The 17,477-nt window shown below is 38.9% G+C and overlaps 1 protein-coding gene and 1 pseudogene across 3 annotated transcripts in view; one reads left to right on the top strand and one right to left on the bottom strand.

Moving 5' to 3' along the window:
* The window catches only part of MSH2 (mutS homolog 2), a 76,998-nt gene that overhangs the window by 10,904 nt on the left and 48,617 nt on the right, over positions 1 to 17,477 (top strand). For both annotated transcript variants that reach the window (XR_014315949.1, XM_082746785.1), the window contains exons 3-6: positions 1,878 to 2,156; positions 3,274 to 3,420; positions 6,133 to 6,282; positions 7,687 to 7,820. Coding sequence is in view for 1 of the 2 variants with exons in the window: in XM_082746785.1 (XP_082602911.1) it covers positions 1,878 to 2,156; positions 3,274 to 3,420; positions 6,133 to 6,282; positions 7,687 to 7,820 (710 nt within the window). In the remaining variant the exon portion in view is untranslated. The remainder of the gene's footprint in view (positions 1 to 1,877; positions 2,157 to 3,273; positions 3,421 to 6,132; positions 6,283 to 7,686; positions 7,821 to 17,477) is intronic.
* LOC309872578 (short transmembrane mitochondrial protein 1 pseudogene) lies at positions 12,817 to 13,205 on the bottom strand (annotated as a pseudogene). The gene has a single exon. The product of its transcript is annotated as a short transmembrane mitochondrial protein 1 pseudogene (transcript).

Genomic DNA, 17,477 nt, shown 5'->3' with positions numbered 1-17,477 from the left:
GTGTCCTCCTCCCCCTGCCAGCCTTTGTAAATGTAGACATTTACTGAAGATAATATCTGGGAGAATATAGCATTGTACATTATAGAGTTCCCTGGGGATTTTCATTGGTGTTTTACTGAGAACAGTGGGGCTTTTACTTAGAGTGTTAGCCTAGGTCTTGAAAGATTTTAATAGAAAATTAATAGAAAGATTTTAATAGAAATCACCACAAAGTGATGTTTTCTATTTCATTCTTCATAGAGCTCAATTAGTTAACACCAAAATGTGGACTCCTAAGTGTACAAGAGATTACCATGATTATCAGCCCATCACACCTTATGATGCTATACTATATCCAGATCCTTAAAGATGAATTCTTAATGCTTACATTTTAGGTCAGGGGGATGTTTTTTCAAATATATATCTTTGTCAGATTAAAAAGGTGTTATCTTCATCCTGACATTTTAAGTTCGGATCTAAAACTGCATAAACTGATTTATCTTTACATTTTTTTAGCTTATTGAGTCTATAATAAAGTATTAGTGATATTTAAAATAGTTGATTTCTATGATTGATTTCTTTTGCATGTTCTCAGTGGTATGTTCAGAGCAGGAAAAGACCTTGGATACCATCTAGTTCACAGATTACCAGTCTTTATCATTTTCAAAGACCCTCAAGAACACAATTTTATTAGGTACTGGTTCAGAGACTTTTTTAAGGGTGTGTTTCCTAATCTGTACAAATCCAAAGTATATATGTAAAAATATGATGTTTAGATTTGGAATTGAATCAGTGCTTTTAAAATTTGAATGCAAGATGCTTTCTCCATTTCATTTTTTAAAAAAATTTAAAGAGGGCCTGGCTGGCTCTGTTGGTACAGCATGTGACTCTTGATCCTCAGGATCGTGAGTTCAAACCCCATATGGCCATGGAGCCTACCTTTAAATAATACTAATAAATAAAATATATGTATATTTTTTTTAAAGATTCTAAGTCACGGCGCCTGGGTGGCTCAGTGGGTTAAAGCCTTGGTCTTCGGCTCAGGTTATGATCCCAGGGTCCTGGTATTGAGCCCCACATTGGGCTCTCTCCTCAGCAGGGAGCCTGTTTCCCCCTCTCTCTCTGCCTGCCTCTCTGTCTACTCATGATCTCTGTCTGTTAAATAAATAAATAAAATCTTCAAAAATAAATAAAGATTTAGTCATCTCTGTACCCAACATGGGACGCAGACTCATGACCTGACATCAAGAGTCCCATGCTCTTCTGACTGAGCCAGCAGTGCCCCCCTCCATTTGATTTTGATCCAGATTTTAATCAACAATCCATAGTTTTAAAATATTTAGATTCGTATTGTAGAAAAATAAATTTTATCATGATCATACTGATAAAAACCTTCAGGAACTTTGGACACCTAAATGATAGTGTGTATAATCCAGATGCGGGATTTCAAATTGAAAATTTGTTCTTTTTTTAAAAATTATATTTATTTATTTGACAGAGAGATCACAGGTAGGTAAAGAGGCAGGCAGAGAGAGAGGAGGGGAAGCAGGCTCCCTGATGAGCAGAGAGCCAGATGTAGGGCTCAATCCCAGGACCCTGGGATCACGACCTGAGCCGAAGGCAGAGGCTTTAACCCACTGAGCCACCCAGGCACCCTGAAAATCTGTTCGAATAAATTTATTTTTAGATCTGATCAAATGTCCTGAAAATAATTGGAAAAAACAGGGAGGATACTTTATAGAAAATGAGATAAGAATAATTAGAATATATTGTTATAAACAGTTTTTCTAAGAGAACATTTTGTTAATGAAATTGGTCAAGGTTGGGTAATGTTTGTTTGTTAGTAAAATTTTAAGTACGTTCAACAGTTCTGAAAATTTTTCTTTATTTTTGTTAAGGCTTCTCCAGGCAATCTTTCGCAGTTCGAAGACATTCTCTTTGGTAACAATGATATGTCAGCTTCCATTGGTGTTGTGGGTATTAAAATGTCTACAGTTGATGGCCAAAGACAGGTCGGAGTTGGGTATGTTGACTCCATACAGAGGAAGCTAGGACTTTGTGAGTTCCCTGATAATGATCAGTTCTCCAACTTGGAGGCTCTCCTGATTCAGATTGGACCAAAGGAATGTGTTCTACCAGGAGGAGAGACTGCTGGAGACATGGGAAAACTGAGGCAGGTAAGGGAATCAAGTTAGTGATGGAGGAGAATCTAAGCCTATGAAAGACTCATTAACATAACAAACACCTTTATTTAAAGAAAAAAAATAATTCAGAACTCAACTTTTTTTTTATCTAAGTACAGTAAGGTATTTTCAGGATAATCTTGATGTTTATCTTTCACAGAAACTTTCTATCTTTGAGGACACTATGGGTCTATCAAATAAGTAAGATGTAAAGCTTCAGGGTTATTTTTTGATAGTTCAAGTGGAACTTTTAGTCTCTTTTACTGAGTCTTTTTTAAAAATTCTGATTGTATTGTTTGGGTAAGTGTATGCTTTATTTAGGTATCTTTTTTCTTTTTATGGGCTTCAAATGCCATAGGAACTGCTTGGGAAAGAGTAAAACTATGATGGGCATTGTTAGCATAGGTTAGTATTTAAGCAACTTTCCACAATTACTTATTTTGTTTAGAGTTTTTACTGTTGGAAACTATTTTTTGAAAGCTTTATGTGAAAATAATTTTAAATTGTCATGGAAACATAGATTTTAAAAATACATGTTTATAAATTACAAGTATCTTTCACATTATATAAAAACTTAATGTGGGCTAATAATTGGTTAAGCTGTTGTTACTGTAATTATGGTATATCGTTTTTTCTTATTTTTATTTTTTTATTTTTTTAAAGATTTCATTTATTTATTTGACAGAGATCACAAGTAGGCAGAGAGAGAGAGAGAGGAGGAGGAGGAGGAAGCAGGCTCCCTGCTGAGCACGGAGCCCAATGTGGGACTTGATCCCAGGATCCTGGGATCATGACCTGAGCCGAAGGCAGAGGCTTTAGCCCACTGAGCCACCCAGGCGCCCAGTTTTTTCTTATTTTTAAAAAAATCCTTTTCTTGGGGCGCCTGGGTGGCTCAGTGGGTTAAAGCCTCTGCTTTCGGCTCAGGTCATGATCCCAGGGTCCTGGGATCGAGTCCTACATTGGGCTCTCTGCTCAGCGGAGAGCCTGCTTCCTCCTCTCTCTCTGCCTGCCTCTCTGCCTACTTGTGATCTCTGTCTGTCAAATAAATAAATAAAATATTTTTTTAAAAATCCTTTACTTGAAGTAATTTAAATTATTTCTTGTAAAATAGGTTATTCAGAGAGGAGGAATTCTGATCACAGAAAGAAAAAGAGCTGATTTTTTGACAAAAGATATCTATCAGGACCTCAACCGGTTGTTGAAAGGCAAAAAGGGAGAGCAGGTGAATAGTGCTGTCTTGCCAGAAATGGAGAATCAGGTATGTGGATTAAAATACAAATTTACTCTTACATATAAATTGTATAAATTATAATCATGACTTTTAGAAGGCTACTTGTTTCATCTCTCTCAAAGTCTAAACTATGGATCATTGATACTAAGTTTATTTTTACCGTGAGGAAGCTTGTGAAAAACTTAAGGAAATTACTAGAAAAATTAAAACAGTCTTAAATATAATCACATTATATTTATACACATATGTCTTTGGGGACAAGAAAGAGTTTTATTGATTTCACAGGAAAGAGCCTGATCCTGTCTCTTACATGGACGAGATAGTATAGTGGTTGTAGGAGGGAAAAGAGACCTATCGCAGCATTATAATGTACAAGTTCTGGGTTCTTTAATTAATTATAATTACTTCACTTTTTTGAGAGGCAGTTTCATTGTTTGTTAAATAGATAATCTTAAAGGATTGTTACGAAGATGAGGAAGTAATAAGGGTGAAAGTAAATATAGTATGTAGCGCATAATAAATATTACATTTAAACAGGCTAAAAGAATAGCACTAGTTATGTATGTTTAGTGGTAAAAATGAATATGGAAATAATGTAATTTCTTAGAGAATTTTCAGTGGTTGAAGTGTTTCTTTGTTCATATCTTTGGGGTGGGTATGGTTTGAGATGTACTCTTATGTATTTAAAAATACTTTGGAAGCTCTTACATGATAATTTGGTGGATCCCTGATAAGTAAAATGAAAAATTCTATTGTATGCTTTAAAAAGAACAAGCTTGGGACCTGGGTGGCTCAGTGGGTTAAGCCTCTGCCTTCGGCTAAGGTCATGATCTCAGGGTCCTGGGATAAAGCCCCGAATCAGGCTCTCTGCTCAGCAGGGAGTCTGCTTCCCTCCTCTCTCTCTGCCTGCCTCTCTGCCTACTTGTGATCTTTCTCTCTGTCAAATAAATAAAATCTTTTAAAAAAAGAATAAATAAAAGAACAAGCTTTATGACTTAGAATTCTGAAAGTAGAGTTAGAACTAGAATGAACTTGGACTATTAATGATACGGGATTTTGTAGTGATTTACTGTTGTGTAATAGTTTGATTCTTATAAACTTAAGTAATTATTTGAATGTTTGTGTGTGTGGCAAAATCAAAAGCCAGTATGTATAAGTAGTAATACTGGTATTAGAAACGTACTTCTTGAAAATATAAAGAAACTCCTAGGGTTACTAACAAGTGTTTTTATCTGTGTGGTGACATTGCAGGAAATTCTGACAGTCTTAGGCATTTGCTGGAGTTTGGTAAGAACACATAGATGACTGTTTTCGATTAGGGAAAATAAATTACAATTCACAATCTAATACCAAGTATATTTTACTTAATTATTATTTTTTAATTTTTTAAAAAAGATTTTACTTATTTATTTGACAGATCACAAGTAGGCAGAGAGGCAGGCAGAGAGAGAGATGGGGCGGGAAGCAGGCTCCCCGCTGAGCAGAGAGCCTGATCTGATGTGGAACTTGATCCCAGGACCCTGAGATTATGACTTGAGCCAAAGGCAGAGGCCACCCACTGAGCCACCCAGACGCCCCATTTTATTATTTTTAAAGATTTTATTTATTTATTTGGCACAGAGAGAGAACAAATGGGGGAGGGGCAGAGGGTAAGGGAGAAACCGAATCCCCACTGAGCTGGGAGCCCAGTGAGATGCAGTGTGCTGGGTGATGTGATGTGGGGTGCAATGCGGGGCTCCATCCCAGGACCCTGAGATCATGACCTGAGCTGATGGCAGATGCTTAACTGACTGAGCCTTAAGTATACTTTAATATGTAGGATTTGTCTTTGGGCTATCAGTTTAATGTCCTGAAACTTCTTATGTTACAGTAATAACAGACAGTTTATTATACTTATTTACTTTCAAAAGATTTCATTTATTTAGAGAAGGGGTGCTCTGATGGGGAGAGGGGCAGATAGAAAGGCAGAATCTCAGCAGACTCCACGCCGAGTGTAGAACCCCATGTAGAACCCCACTGAGCCCAATCTCAGGACCCTGAGATCATGATCTGAGCCAAAATTAAGAGTCAGGCATTTAAACTGACTGAACCACCCAGGTACCCTGAAACTTCCTATTAAATACACGTGTAGGAAAATGCATATATCGTAAGTGTATAAATGGAATTATCATAAATTGCAAATACTCAAATAATCAGTGTCCATGAGACAAGATAGTACCAGTACCTCAGTGACCTTTTTATGCTTCCTTCTAGTCATTACCCTACCAAGGATAACCCTGGTTCTCAACTCTTACAGCACAGATTTGTTTGGCCTGTTTTTAATAGTCTATATTAATGGAATCATGTAGTTTGTAGCCTTTTGTGCTGGTTTTCTTTTGTTTAGTATTATGTTTGTGAGATTTATCCATATTGTCATGTGTCTCTGGATTGTTGGTGCTTATATGCTTTTTTGTGCAGTATACCATAGGGGTGAACTTACCACACTTGGTAAACATTTGAGTCATTTCTGCTTTCGGGTATTGTAAATATTGCTACTGTTAAAGTAAATTTTCACTTTCTAAAAGTCGTTTTCTAATCTTAAGCGAGATTTATTTAAACTCTTCTCGTTTTCTTGATTTAGATTGGGAAGGAAGACCAAGGAAAATGATCATGTTTAGAATTTATTTCCATTTTGCCTTCTTTTTTTTAATCTCTAGGATTCTAGTGATAGAATCTTTTATTTTAAATTCTTAATCTTAGGTTGCAGCTTCATCATTGTCTGCAGTAATCAAGTTTTTAGATCTCCTATCAGATGAATCGAACTTCGGACAGTTTGAACTGACTATGTTTGACTTCAGCCAGTACATGAAGTTGGATATTGCAGCAGTCAGAGCCCTTAACCTTTTCCAGGTAAAACAAACAAACAAAACACGTGGATTAAAAATATTGAGTGGTAGGGGTGCCTGAGTGGCTCAGTGGATTAATTAAGCCTCTGCCTTCACTTTGGGTTGTGATCTCAGGGTCCTGGGATCCAGCCCCACATTGAGCTCTCTGCTCAGCGGGGAGTCTGCTTCTCCCTCTCTCTCTGCCTGCCTCTGCCTACTTGTGATCTCTGTCAGGTAAATAAACAAAATGTTAAAAAAAAATTTTTTTTTTGATGGTTATAAGATGTTTCCTTTGTTGTATACTGAAGAATACTGTTAAGGAACTTAAATATTTTAAAATATTATAGTTAGATAAGCAGTTTTTAAAATTTTGCTAGTTGCCACCTGTATAAGTAGTATTTGTCCTGGGTTTATGACTGGTTTTATCACAGCAGTTTTTTAAAAATTACAGTTTAAGAAGTTTATGTCTAGAACTGTAGTATTATTAAGTGGTTTTGGTTTATGGAAAATACACTACGGAAAATATAGATTAATGGTTGAAAATTTGATTTTAGGAAGAGGGTTTTTTTGTTTTTTAGAAAAAATGTTTATTTCTTTGCTTTGCTTTAATAGCCACCAGAAAGACTTCCATTTCCTTTCATGGACCCTGTGTGCCAGTTATTTTGGCTGTCAACATATGGCCGTGGCAACACATGTGAATATGTATCATGCATTTATACACACATAAATACATTTTAAAGCACTGTGAGACATAGGCTAGGCTTCCACCCAACTGGGGGACTCTAACGTGCCATGTTCAAGTGATCACTGGTTTGCTTTATCCAAGACTTTCAACGGGCTTTTTCTGGCCTTTAGTCCCAGTTCCCCAGAGATGGGTTAGAATGACAAAATGGGACTTTGTTTTTTAAGATTTTTATTTATTTACATGAGAGAGAGCACACGAGCATGAGCACAAGCAGGGCAGAGGGAGAAGCACAAAGAATTTCTAGCAGATTGCCCGCTGAGCAGGGGGCCTGATGCAGGACTCGGTCCCAGGACTCTGAGATCATGACCTGAGCTGAAGGTAGACACATAACTGACTGCGCCACCCAGGCGTCCCAAAATGGGACAGTATTTAAAGTGAGGTCACCATACTTTGGAGGTCATAAAAGAATGGAAATGGGATGTGCTAGGTTAAACAAGGGATGGCATCTGAGAAGCTACTGCTTTGACTATATGGATTCAAAATACTCAGGTGCTGCAGTATAGACTGACATCCAGCCTGACAGTGACCCAGCTGAAGAAGAGGAACCTTTGTGCAAATTTCTCATTTAGTAGTTGAAGAATACTAGTGTTCTTATTTCTAAAATTCTTTAATTCTTTTTCACGGCACAGTAAGGTTTTTACTAATGGGCACGCCATTCTTCCTGCTTTGTTTTTTGTTTGCTAGGGTTCTGTTGAAGATACTACTGGCTCTCAGTCTCTGGCTGCACTGCTGAATAAATGCAAAACCCCTCAGGGACAAAGACTGGTCAACCAGTGGATTAAGCAGCCTCTGCTGGATAAGAACAGAATAGAAGAGAGGTATATTTCTCATGTATGCTCCTATAAGCTTTAAGTAACTTCTAATTACTCCAGGATTATGCCACTTACTCTAATATGCAAATTTGCTCCTATATTTTAGCATCCGACTGCGCAGAGAGCTACCTACGTAGTAGTACAGTAGTAATGACTCAGATTGATAGAATAAATTAGCTTATTAATTACTGTTTTTTCCACTATAAAAAAAATAAGGTTTTATTATGAAGATGGATGGATAGTGTTTCAAACCATGAACTTGGGAGCTTGGGTATCTTGGTTCAAATTATGGCTCTTCCAGTTATTAGCTGTGTTCATCTTGATTAAGTTACTTAACCTTAGTGTTGTAGTTTTTTTTTAAAATGACAATAATAACCTCTTAATAGGGTTGTTACAAAGACTAGATGATTTAATATAGATACATTAAGTACTTTGAAGAAGGTCTAGTACATAGGAAGCACTTACTCTTAATTATTTTAGAAACGATTTAAGGGTGCCTAAGCATGTATTTCCGAAAATCTCTAAAATTCAGGAAATGAAAGAAAAAGTTGGAAATGGGATGTGCTAGGTTAAACAAGGGATGGCATCTGAGAAGCTACTGCTTTGACTATATGGATTCAATCATATTCAATCCTGCCACCTGAATATGATTAGCATTTGGGTATATTTTATTTTTATCTTTAGTTCTCGATAGGAGTTTTAAGATTTTTCAGTGAAGTATAATGTCCATAAGAGCACAAATCCTAAGTGTGCAGCTTAGTGGATTTTCACAAAGTGAGCAACACTTTGGTGTAACAACAGATCAAGAAACAACATGACTATGTCCCTAGTAACTCTCCTGGATTCTCCTACTAGTTACTATCCCTCCTCATTTCAGAAGCGATTAATGTCCTTCAAACATTATGGATTAGTTTTGCCTGTTTTTGAACTTTATTTTCATTTTACTTATTTATTTATTTTTAAGATTTTAAGAGAGAGAGTGCATGTGGGTGGGGGAGGGGCAGAGGGAGAAGGGAAAGATCATCCAAAGCAAACTGCACTAAGCATAGAGCTGGACACTGGGTTCCATCTCAAGACCCTGAAATATGATCTGAGCTTGAAACCAAGAGTTGGGTATTTAGCCAACTGAGCTGCCCAGGTCCTCCATGAACTTTATATAAATGGAATCATTTTATTTATTTTTTTTAAAGATTTTATTTATTTGAGAGAGAGACAGTGAGAGAGAACATGAGTGAGGAGAAGGTCAGAGGGAGAAGCAGACTCCCCATGGAGCCAAGAGCCCGATGTGGGACTCGATCCTGGGACTCCAGGATCATGACCTGAGCCGAAGGCAGTCATCCAACCAACTGAGCCACCCAGGTGCCCCAAATGGAATCATTTTATATGGCGGACTCTTACATTAGTCCTTTTTTTTAAGGTCATAGTTGTAGAGGTGCCTAGATGGCTCAGTCAGTTAAAGGTCGGGTCATAATCTCATAGGCCGTAGGATTGAGTCATGCTTCGGGTTCTGGCATTGGGTTTCTGGCTCAGTGGAGAATCTGCTTGAGGATTCTCTCCCTCTGCCTTTCCCCCAACTTGTGTGCACATGTTCTCTATCTCTCTCTCTCTAAAATGAATACATAAATATTTAAAAAAAAAATCATAAATCCCAATATAGTTTTTTTTTTAAAGATTTTATTTATTTATTTGACAGACAAAGATCATAAGCAGGCAGAGAGGCAGGCAGAGAGAGAGGAGGAAGCAGGCTCCCACTGAGCAGAGAGCCTGATTCGGGGCTTGATCCCAGGACCCTGGGATCATGACCTGAGCCAAAGGCAGAGGCTTAACCCACTGAGCCACCCAGGCACCCCCAATATAGTTTGTGCCCCAATTTTTCCCACTTCTGCTTATATTATCATAAACATTTTTTACCATTGCTGTTTTATCTTCATATTCAATGTTTTTAATTTTTAATTACATTATATTTTATTGACGAGATGTACTTTATTTTACCTTTCTCAATACTTAGGCTATTTTTTTTTTTTTTTTAATTTATTTGTCAGAGAGAGAGCACACAAGCAGGGGAGCAGCAGGCAGAGGGAGAAGCAGGCTTCCCACTGAGCAAAGGCTTGATCCCAGAACCCTGGGATCATGACCTGAGTTGAAGGCAGAAGCTTAACTGAGCCACCTGGGCTCTTTCTAATGGTCTTATTTTGTACCTAATGTTTTCCATTTGGTAAATTAAATTGCATTGCCAGAATTGGCAGAAGATTTATTTTTATGGCTGTCATGTCAAATCATTCAAGAATTTGTTGAATACCTACTGAATATTGATGATACACGAAAGCACAATGATCTCTTCAGTATTTGCGTCGTTTCAAGGCAAACATAAAGTAGTTGGTCGGTGTTTTTTAAGACACCCTGCACATAACTACTAAGCTCATTTTGTTAATCCTGTGCATTCTAAAGAGGCTTACAATAAAAATAACTCAGGTTAGTGATTGTGGGAGTGCTGGTATTTTATTGAAAATGCAGAATTTGAGATGTTAAGATGACTTTCTGAAGTCAGGTTTGTTGGGGAAGAAGAGTTGGATTTAGTAATTTAAGATTAAATAGGAAGGATTAGATATTTGCAAGTCACCAAGGTGGTTTACAATTTTTAATTTTAATTACCTGTGAATAAGTAATAACATTTAGATGTATTTAGATGTGTCAAAATTCAAACAGGACAGAGGGATTTACAGTGATAATTCTCCTATTCTTATCCTCCAGTTCCCTGGGACCTCTTCTCAGAGCCTCTCTGTTGTACAGCTCCAGGGACACATTTCTTTTTCCTTAAATATTTTAATTATTAGGAAGAGAGCAAGCAAGCTCGAGTTGGGGAAGGGGCAAAGGGAAAGAGACTAGCAGACACCTTGCTGAGCAGGGAACCCAACATGGGTCTTGATCCTAGGACACTGGGATCATGACCAGAACCCAAGTCACAAGTCATGCTCAACCAACTGAGGCACCCAGACGCCCCAGGGACACATTTCTTATTGTACCCTTTGCCACCATTGCCCTGGGAGCAGCCAGTCTATTTTTTTTTTTTTTTTAAGAAAATTTAACACGGAAGCTCTAGGTTATTGGTTATATTTTTTACTTTGGTTTTATGGGAACAGAACAAGTGTCAGTGGTCCCCTTCTGGCTTAACAACTAGAGCACGTATGCATTTAGAATCTTCTGATACCTGGGATGAAAATAACAAATTACTTAGTAAGATAGCAAAATTAAGGGTTTTTTAAGAGGGTAAATAAAGGGTTTTTTCCCCACAGACATTGCAGTAACTTCCAAAATCTGGTAGTCTAAAAAGACTTCTTAATTAGAAATAACACTTGTGAGGAGAGCTTTGTGAATCAATATGATCTGCTGTTCTGAACCTGTGAGATGAGAAGACATACTTTCTCCTCTTTATCTTGGTGAGAATTTTTTTGTTTGCCAGTAGGAAAGCCCTTGGTTTTCAAGACTAAATGCTGAAATTCCACATAGTAGACAGAGAAAGTTACACTCCTCATTCAGGTGCTTGTTTGAACAGTCTCCTTGTTTTATCTCCCTTTCTCCACTCTGCCTGCTCTGCTACCTCAAGTTTATACTTTCCAGGGGCATCGGGGCAAATCTCCTTTCTCCCTCTTCAAGCATTTAGGATTGATCTTTTATCAGGATAACAGTGAAATAATGTTTTCTGTTTCTTAACTATCATTATTTAGGGGTGATTTGCAGAAGAGTAAATAGTGGGAATCTGTAAGTGAAGAGTTAATTTACTTATATTTTTTAAGTGAACTCTAGTGCCAACATTGGGCTCGAACTCATGACCCTGAGATCAGGAGTTCCACACTGTACTGACTGAGCCAGCCAGGCAGTCAAGAGTTAATTTTAAATTATGTTGCTATGGGTGAATTCTGTTAAGGAGAGCAAAAATTTCTCTTTATTCTGTTTTCATTAGAGCAGAGGTAGATGTGACTAGATCTTTGAGTTTGGTGTATACATTTATAAAGGATAGTAGCTCAGTTGATAGCTTTAGGAATAATGATGAAAATGGGATTACTCTTAGATTATTGTCAAGCTATTAGAAGGTGGAGGGTGATAAGACTGGTATCTACTTTGTGCCTGGCATTTTGCAAGCATCTCAGTTTCATCTGTAACATGGTGGAGACTGGATTTAAAGGCAGGCTGGCCTGACTACAGAGCCCATGTGCTTAATTGCTGCACTGTATTTATTACTCCTGTCGGTGATCCTTAATTTGATCCAAATTGGACTCTATTTTTTTTTTCTTTTAAGATTTTATTTATTTATTTGACAGAGAGCGATCACAAGTAGGCAGAGAGGCAGGCAGAGAGAGAGAGAGAGAGAGAGAGAGAGAGGAAGCAGGCTCCCCGCCGAGTAGAGAGCCCGATGTGGGACTCAATCCCAGGACCCTGAGATCATGACCTGAGCCGAAGGCAGCGGCCTAACCCACTGAGCCACACAGGTGCCCCATGGACTCTATTTTTTTTAATGTAAAAACATTTTTAATGTGAAGAGGCATAAAATTTCTTTTACAACTTGTCATATATCTGTCATGTAACGTCAGATGCACCTGTAATCCCCTAAGATAAGTAGGATTCTTTTTTTTTTTTTTTAAGATTTTATTTATTTATTTGACAGAGTCTATCACAAGTAGGCAGAGAGGCAGGCAGAGAGAGAGAGGGGAGGAAGCAGGCTCCCCGCTGAACAGAAAGCCCGATGCGGGGCTCGATCCCAGAACCCCAGGACCATGACCCGAGCCGAAGGCAGAGGCTTTAACCCACTGAGCCACCCAGGCGCCCCTTTTTTTTAAGATATTTTATTTATTTATTTGATAGAGAGATCACAAGTAGGCAGAGAGGTAGGCAGAGAAAGGAACAAGCAAGCTCCCTGCTGGGCAGAGAGCCTGATGCGGGGCTCGATCCCAGGACCCTGAGATCATGACCTGAGCCAAAGGCAGAGGTTTAACCCACTGAGCCACCCAGTTGCCCCCAGAAAAGGGTAGTTCTTAACTTGTGGCCCCGTCTATGCTTTGAGGCAGTGTGGGATCTAACAGGAAAATTGTTGAGGCTGGAATTTAAAACAAAAACTTTTGGTTCAGATGGTACAGAAGCCCTCAAGAACAGCAGAATCAGAATATCCAGAAGGCAGTGCTGCAGTCCACCTCATGAGCAAGGGGTTTTCTTCTTGGCATCCAAGTCCTTTTTAATTTCTTCTAGTTTTTAAGCCAGGTCTGGTATGTCATAGTTCTGAGCAGATACATTGCAGTCACATTGCCAAGCGTAAATCCAAGCAGGAACTGCAGCATGGTGTTGGGGAGGAGAGGCATGAAGGGCAGCTGCAGCTCGGTGGGCTGGTCCGAGCCTGCCTCTCCCAGATTGGACTTCAATATCAGAAATGGAACATATTATTTTGGCTTTTATTTAAGTGATATCCACAGAATGGCTTTATCTATTGTCATGCTCCTATTTCCATTCACTAAAACCTATTTGCACTGAGACTACAGATACTTTTTATTTTTAGCTAGTGGCTTAAATACTTTTGTCTTCAGTGAGAATGGTAAGTTATTACCTTTCAGGAGTGAGTATTTCCTTTTTTTTTTTTTTTTTTTTTTTTTTTTTGTACTTCAGCAAACAATCAGCTTAGAAATTAGAAGAGCTCAGTCACCCTTTGCTTCATTGCTTCTAAGAGAGCAAGATGGGACACTTTCCTGGAGTCCTTTAAAAAAAAAACAAATTGGCAAGGGGCATCTGGCTGGCTTAGTCAGTAGGGTGTGCAACTCTTGATCTCAGGGTCATGAGTTCAAGCCCTGTGTTGGGGGTAGAGTTTACTTTAAAAAGGGGGGCGGCTCCTGGGTGGCTCAGTGGGTTAAAGCCTCTGCCTTCGGCTTAGGTCATGATCCCAGGGTCCTGGAATCGAGCCCCGCATCGGGCTCTCTGCTCAGCAGGGAGCCTGCTTCCTCCTCTCTCTCTGCCTGCCTCTCTGCCTGCTTGTCTGTCAAATAAATAAATAAATAGAGAGAAAAAAAGAAAGAAAAGAAATTCAGCCAGGATTCTTGTCCTTCCCTCATCAGCATAAACTGGCATGATCTGATCCAGAAATAGGGCCTCAAAGGAAAAGAAATAGGGCCTTAATATGTGCCACTAGTGTTTGTTAGTGCATGAAGAATATGGGCTTCATTAAGTTGGTCTATGTGAACTTCCTTGAATGGGCCATCCCAAGAGACCTACCTTACTAATTACAGATGTCCAAGATACCTACCCTACGCTATCTCTTTGTATATAAAACAAAAATACTTAAAAATCAAAAATCTGTTCATATTACTATTTTTTTCACTTATTTTCTGATCTGTTCCAAGTTTCCTCATATTTGCATATATGCTAGGACTACTGTTCTTAGTCTTCTAGGTTTTTGTTTTTCTGTCTTTCTATAGATTTTTATGAAGTCTTGAAATTTTTAAAGTTAGAATTCTCTAAAGAACATTGAATATATGGTAGCCTGTGAGATAGTGCACCCATGAAATTGTTGATGAAATAATTTGTATATGTTGAATTTGGTATTCTTAGTGTCTTGTAGTTTACAATTGAATTACTTCTTTTTGTATAAAAATTGTTTTCAAAGATTTTATTGGTTTTAGAGAGAGTGGACATGCAGGGGAGCGGGGCAGAGGGAGGAGAGAGAATCGCCCAACAGACCCCACACTGAACACAGAGCCAGCATGGGGCTTGATACCATGACCCATGAGATCATAACCTGAGCCAAAACCAGGAATTGGATGCTTAACGAACTGAGACATCCTGGCACCCCTGTGTTTATATAAAATTTAATACAATTAATGTAGCGGCCTTTTTTTTTTTTTTAAGATTTTATTCATTTATTTTAGACAGTACAAGCAGAGGGAGAGAGAATCTCAAGCACACTCTGCACTGAGAATGGAGCCCAACTTGGAGTTCAGTCTCCTGACCCTGAGATCATGACCTGAGCTGAAATCAAGAGTTGGACACTTAACTGACTGAGCCACCCAGGCACCCCTCATATAGCAGATTTAATAGAAACATAAGTCTCTAAATAAAAGTATGGCTCCTGTAAATTTAGATAAATAGTGGTATTGCTTATATGATAGAATATCATGGTTTTGAGGCAGTGGTGTACTCTTAGGGTACCTATACCTAGGTTATATTATTTTTTTGTGCAAGGATCTCTTTTTTTTTTTTTTTTTTTGAAGATTTTATTTATTTACTTGACAGAGACAGTGAGAGAGGGAACACAAACAGGGAGTGGAAGAGGGATAAGCAGGCTACTCGCTGAGCAGGGAACCTGATATGGGGCTCGGTTCCAGGGTCTTAGGATCATGACCTGAGCCAAAGGCAGCTGCTTAACTGGCTGAGCCACCCAGGTGCCCTTGTGCAAGCATATCTTTAGTTAATGGTCCATATTTTGTAGAGACAGTGGTCTGGGCATAATACAGTGAGTATATTTCTTTATAAAAGTGAAGTGTTGCTGTAATTGAGGAAGAACAGGAAGGCTTGAATGCCACTGCTTCCCCACCATTATTTTCTCTGCTTCTAAATCAAGTTCAGTGGCAACCCTTTATTCTGGTCCTGGGCTGATCTGCTTGGCACTTTGAAGTTCATTTTCTTTCCTGTCTGGCATGTGCCACAAGGCAGCTGCTTTTCCAGTGCTTTCATAAGGACCATAGAATTTCTTGTGCTCCATTAGTCCTTTGTCATACCTGGCCTTTCTCCTTAGCTGTCTTTCTCAGTTAAGAGTTGCTGACTTTCATTGCTACCTGGCTCTTTTTTTTCCTTTCCTCTGACCAGATTTATTAAATCTGGACCTGCTGCTTTAAAACATGGTCCTTTCTTACTAATGTTTTGATAAGTCAGTTCATCGAGGATAAAAAAGCAGCTTATTCTAGAATTAATAGGAAAGGGCTCAGTGCACACTAAAGAAATGGCCTAACTACTGGAATTGTAATAGTTCTATAAGATAATTAACATCAGTAGGATGGAGCCCCTGTGACCGGTCTGCTGGAGAACTGATATGAGATGTCAGAAGAACATTTTGTGTACTGCCCTTAGGATGCTGTCATGTTTCTGGATCAGACTTTTCCCTTTATCTGAGGTTAGCTTAGCTGCTTGTCAGGCTAGAATCACCCCAGCATGCTCATGAGGGGACCCATGGGAGCCTAGATTAAGTCCTTGTGAGTCTGTGCACAGGCGTCCGATGATGGATTCTTCCTTGTGTCCTCCAAGTGCTGCAAGGTAGCATCGGTTCCACCTGTGGTCCCCTTTTCTGCCCCAGGCCCAGAGTGTGTCTCCTCTTGTTTTTTTTACATGACAAATTACAGTGCCAAATCCAAAATTTTTCACTTTTCTGGAAAACTTTCAGCTTACTTCTGCTTCTAAGCAGATCATTTCCTTCTTAATCCTTATAATCTCAAAATGTATCTGTATTTTCAGTCTTACTCCCTGGCTCTTTGTCAGAAGAAGAAACAGTGCTTTTTCCTTTCCAAAGCCACCTTTTCATTTTACCTTTTTTTTTTTTTAAGTAGAGAGCATGCTAGCTTTTTTTTTTTTTTAAGGTTTTATTTATTTATTTGACAGAGACACAGCAAGAGAGGGAACACAAGCAGGGGGAGCGGGAGCGGGAGTGGGAGAGGGAGAAGCAGGCTTCTGGTTGAGCAGGGAGCCCAAAGCAGGGCTTGATCTCAGGACCCTGGGATCGTGACCTAGCCCGAAGGCAGCCGCTTAACGGACTGAGCCACCCAGGCGCCCCTTCATTTTACCTTTGGACATAGTTTTTTCCTGTTCTTTCTCTGCTTCAGTTTTCCAGTGCATCCTGTTTTACTTTTCTCACTGCTGTGGCCTCCTATCCCAAGTAGTCCCCCCAAGTCCTATCTCTCTAAATCCCAACTGTTCAAAATATAGGCCAATGAAATGCCCCAAAGTGAAGTTTTCTCACTCCCATAGGAATCCTTGATTTCTTACCCATAGCGCATTTCATTACATTTTGTATCTCACTTGTTAATCAGCCTGAACTGTAAGATGGAGCATGTCCTCCAACTAGATTGAATAATTCTTAAAAGCATGTTCCTCTCTTTATATCTTGCTATGCTCTTTTTCTTTAATCTGCTCAGGCCTAGCAGAAAACACATCAGACATGCAAGAACAGGTAAGAGACTCAGAAATTTATGACTGTAGTCTTTAAGGACCACATTTGTTCTCAGCCATATAAATATGCTGTTGTGCAACTCTAGTCAGCTATTCTTACAAAAGAGATCAGAAATGCTAGTTTTGAAAAAAAAAATTTTTTTTTAATTATTAGAGAGTGTCATGGGTCAGGGGGAGGGGCAAAGGGAGAGAATCTGTCAAGCAGACCCCACGCTGAGCACAGAGCCTCACAACCTATGAAATCATGACCTGAGCTGAAAAACAAGAGTCAGACGCTTAACTGACCAAGCCACCCAGGCATCCCTCTAAGAAAGGACCAGAATGTGGGTTTTTTAGAGTACCAGAACTTTCTTGATTTATTCTGTTAGAATTTTATTTTATTTTTAAAGATTTTATTTATATATTTGACAGACAGAGATCATAAGCAGGCAGAGAGGCAGGCAGAGAGAGAGGAGGAAGCAGGCTCCC

This window comes from Mustela nivalis (genome assembly GCF_964662115.1).
Source record: "Mustela nivalis genome assembly, chromosome: 8".
Lineage (NCBI taxonomy): Eukaryota > Metazoa > Chordata > Mammalia > Carnivora > Mustelidae > Mustela > Mustela nivalis.
The sequence above is the reverse complement of the archived record's forward strand: the minus strand, read 5'-3'. Positions and strand labels throughout refer to the sequence as shown.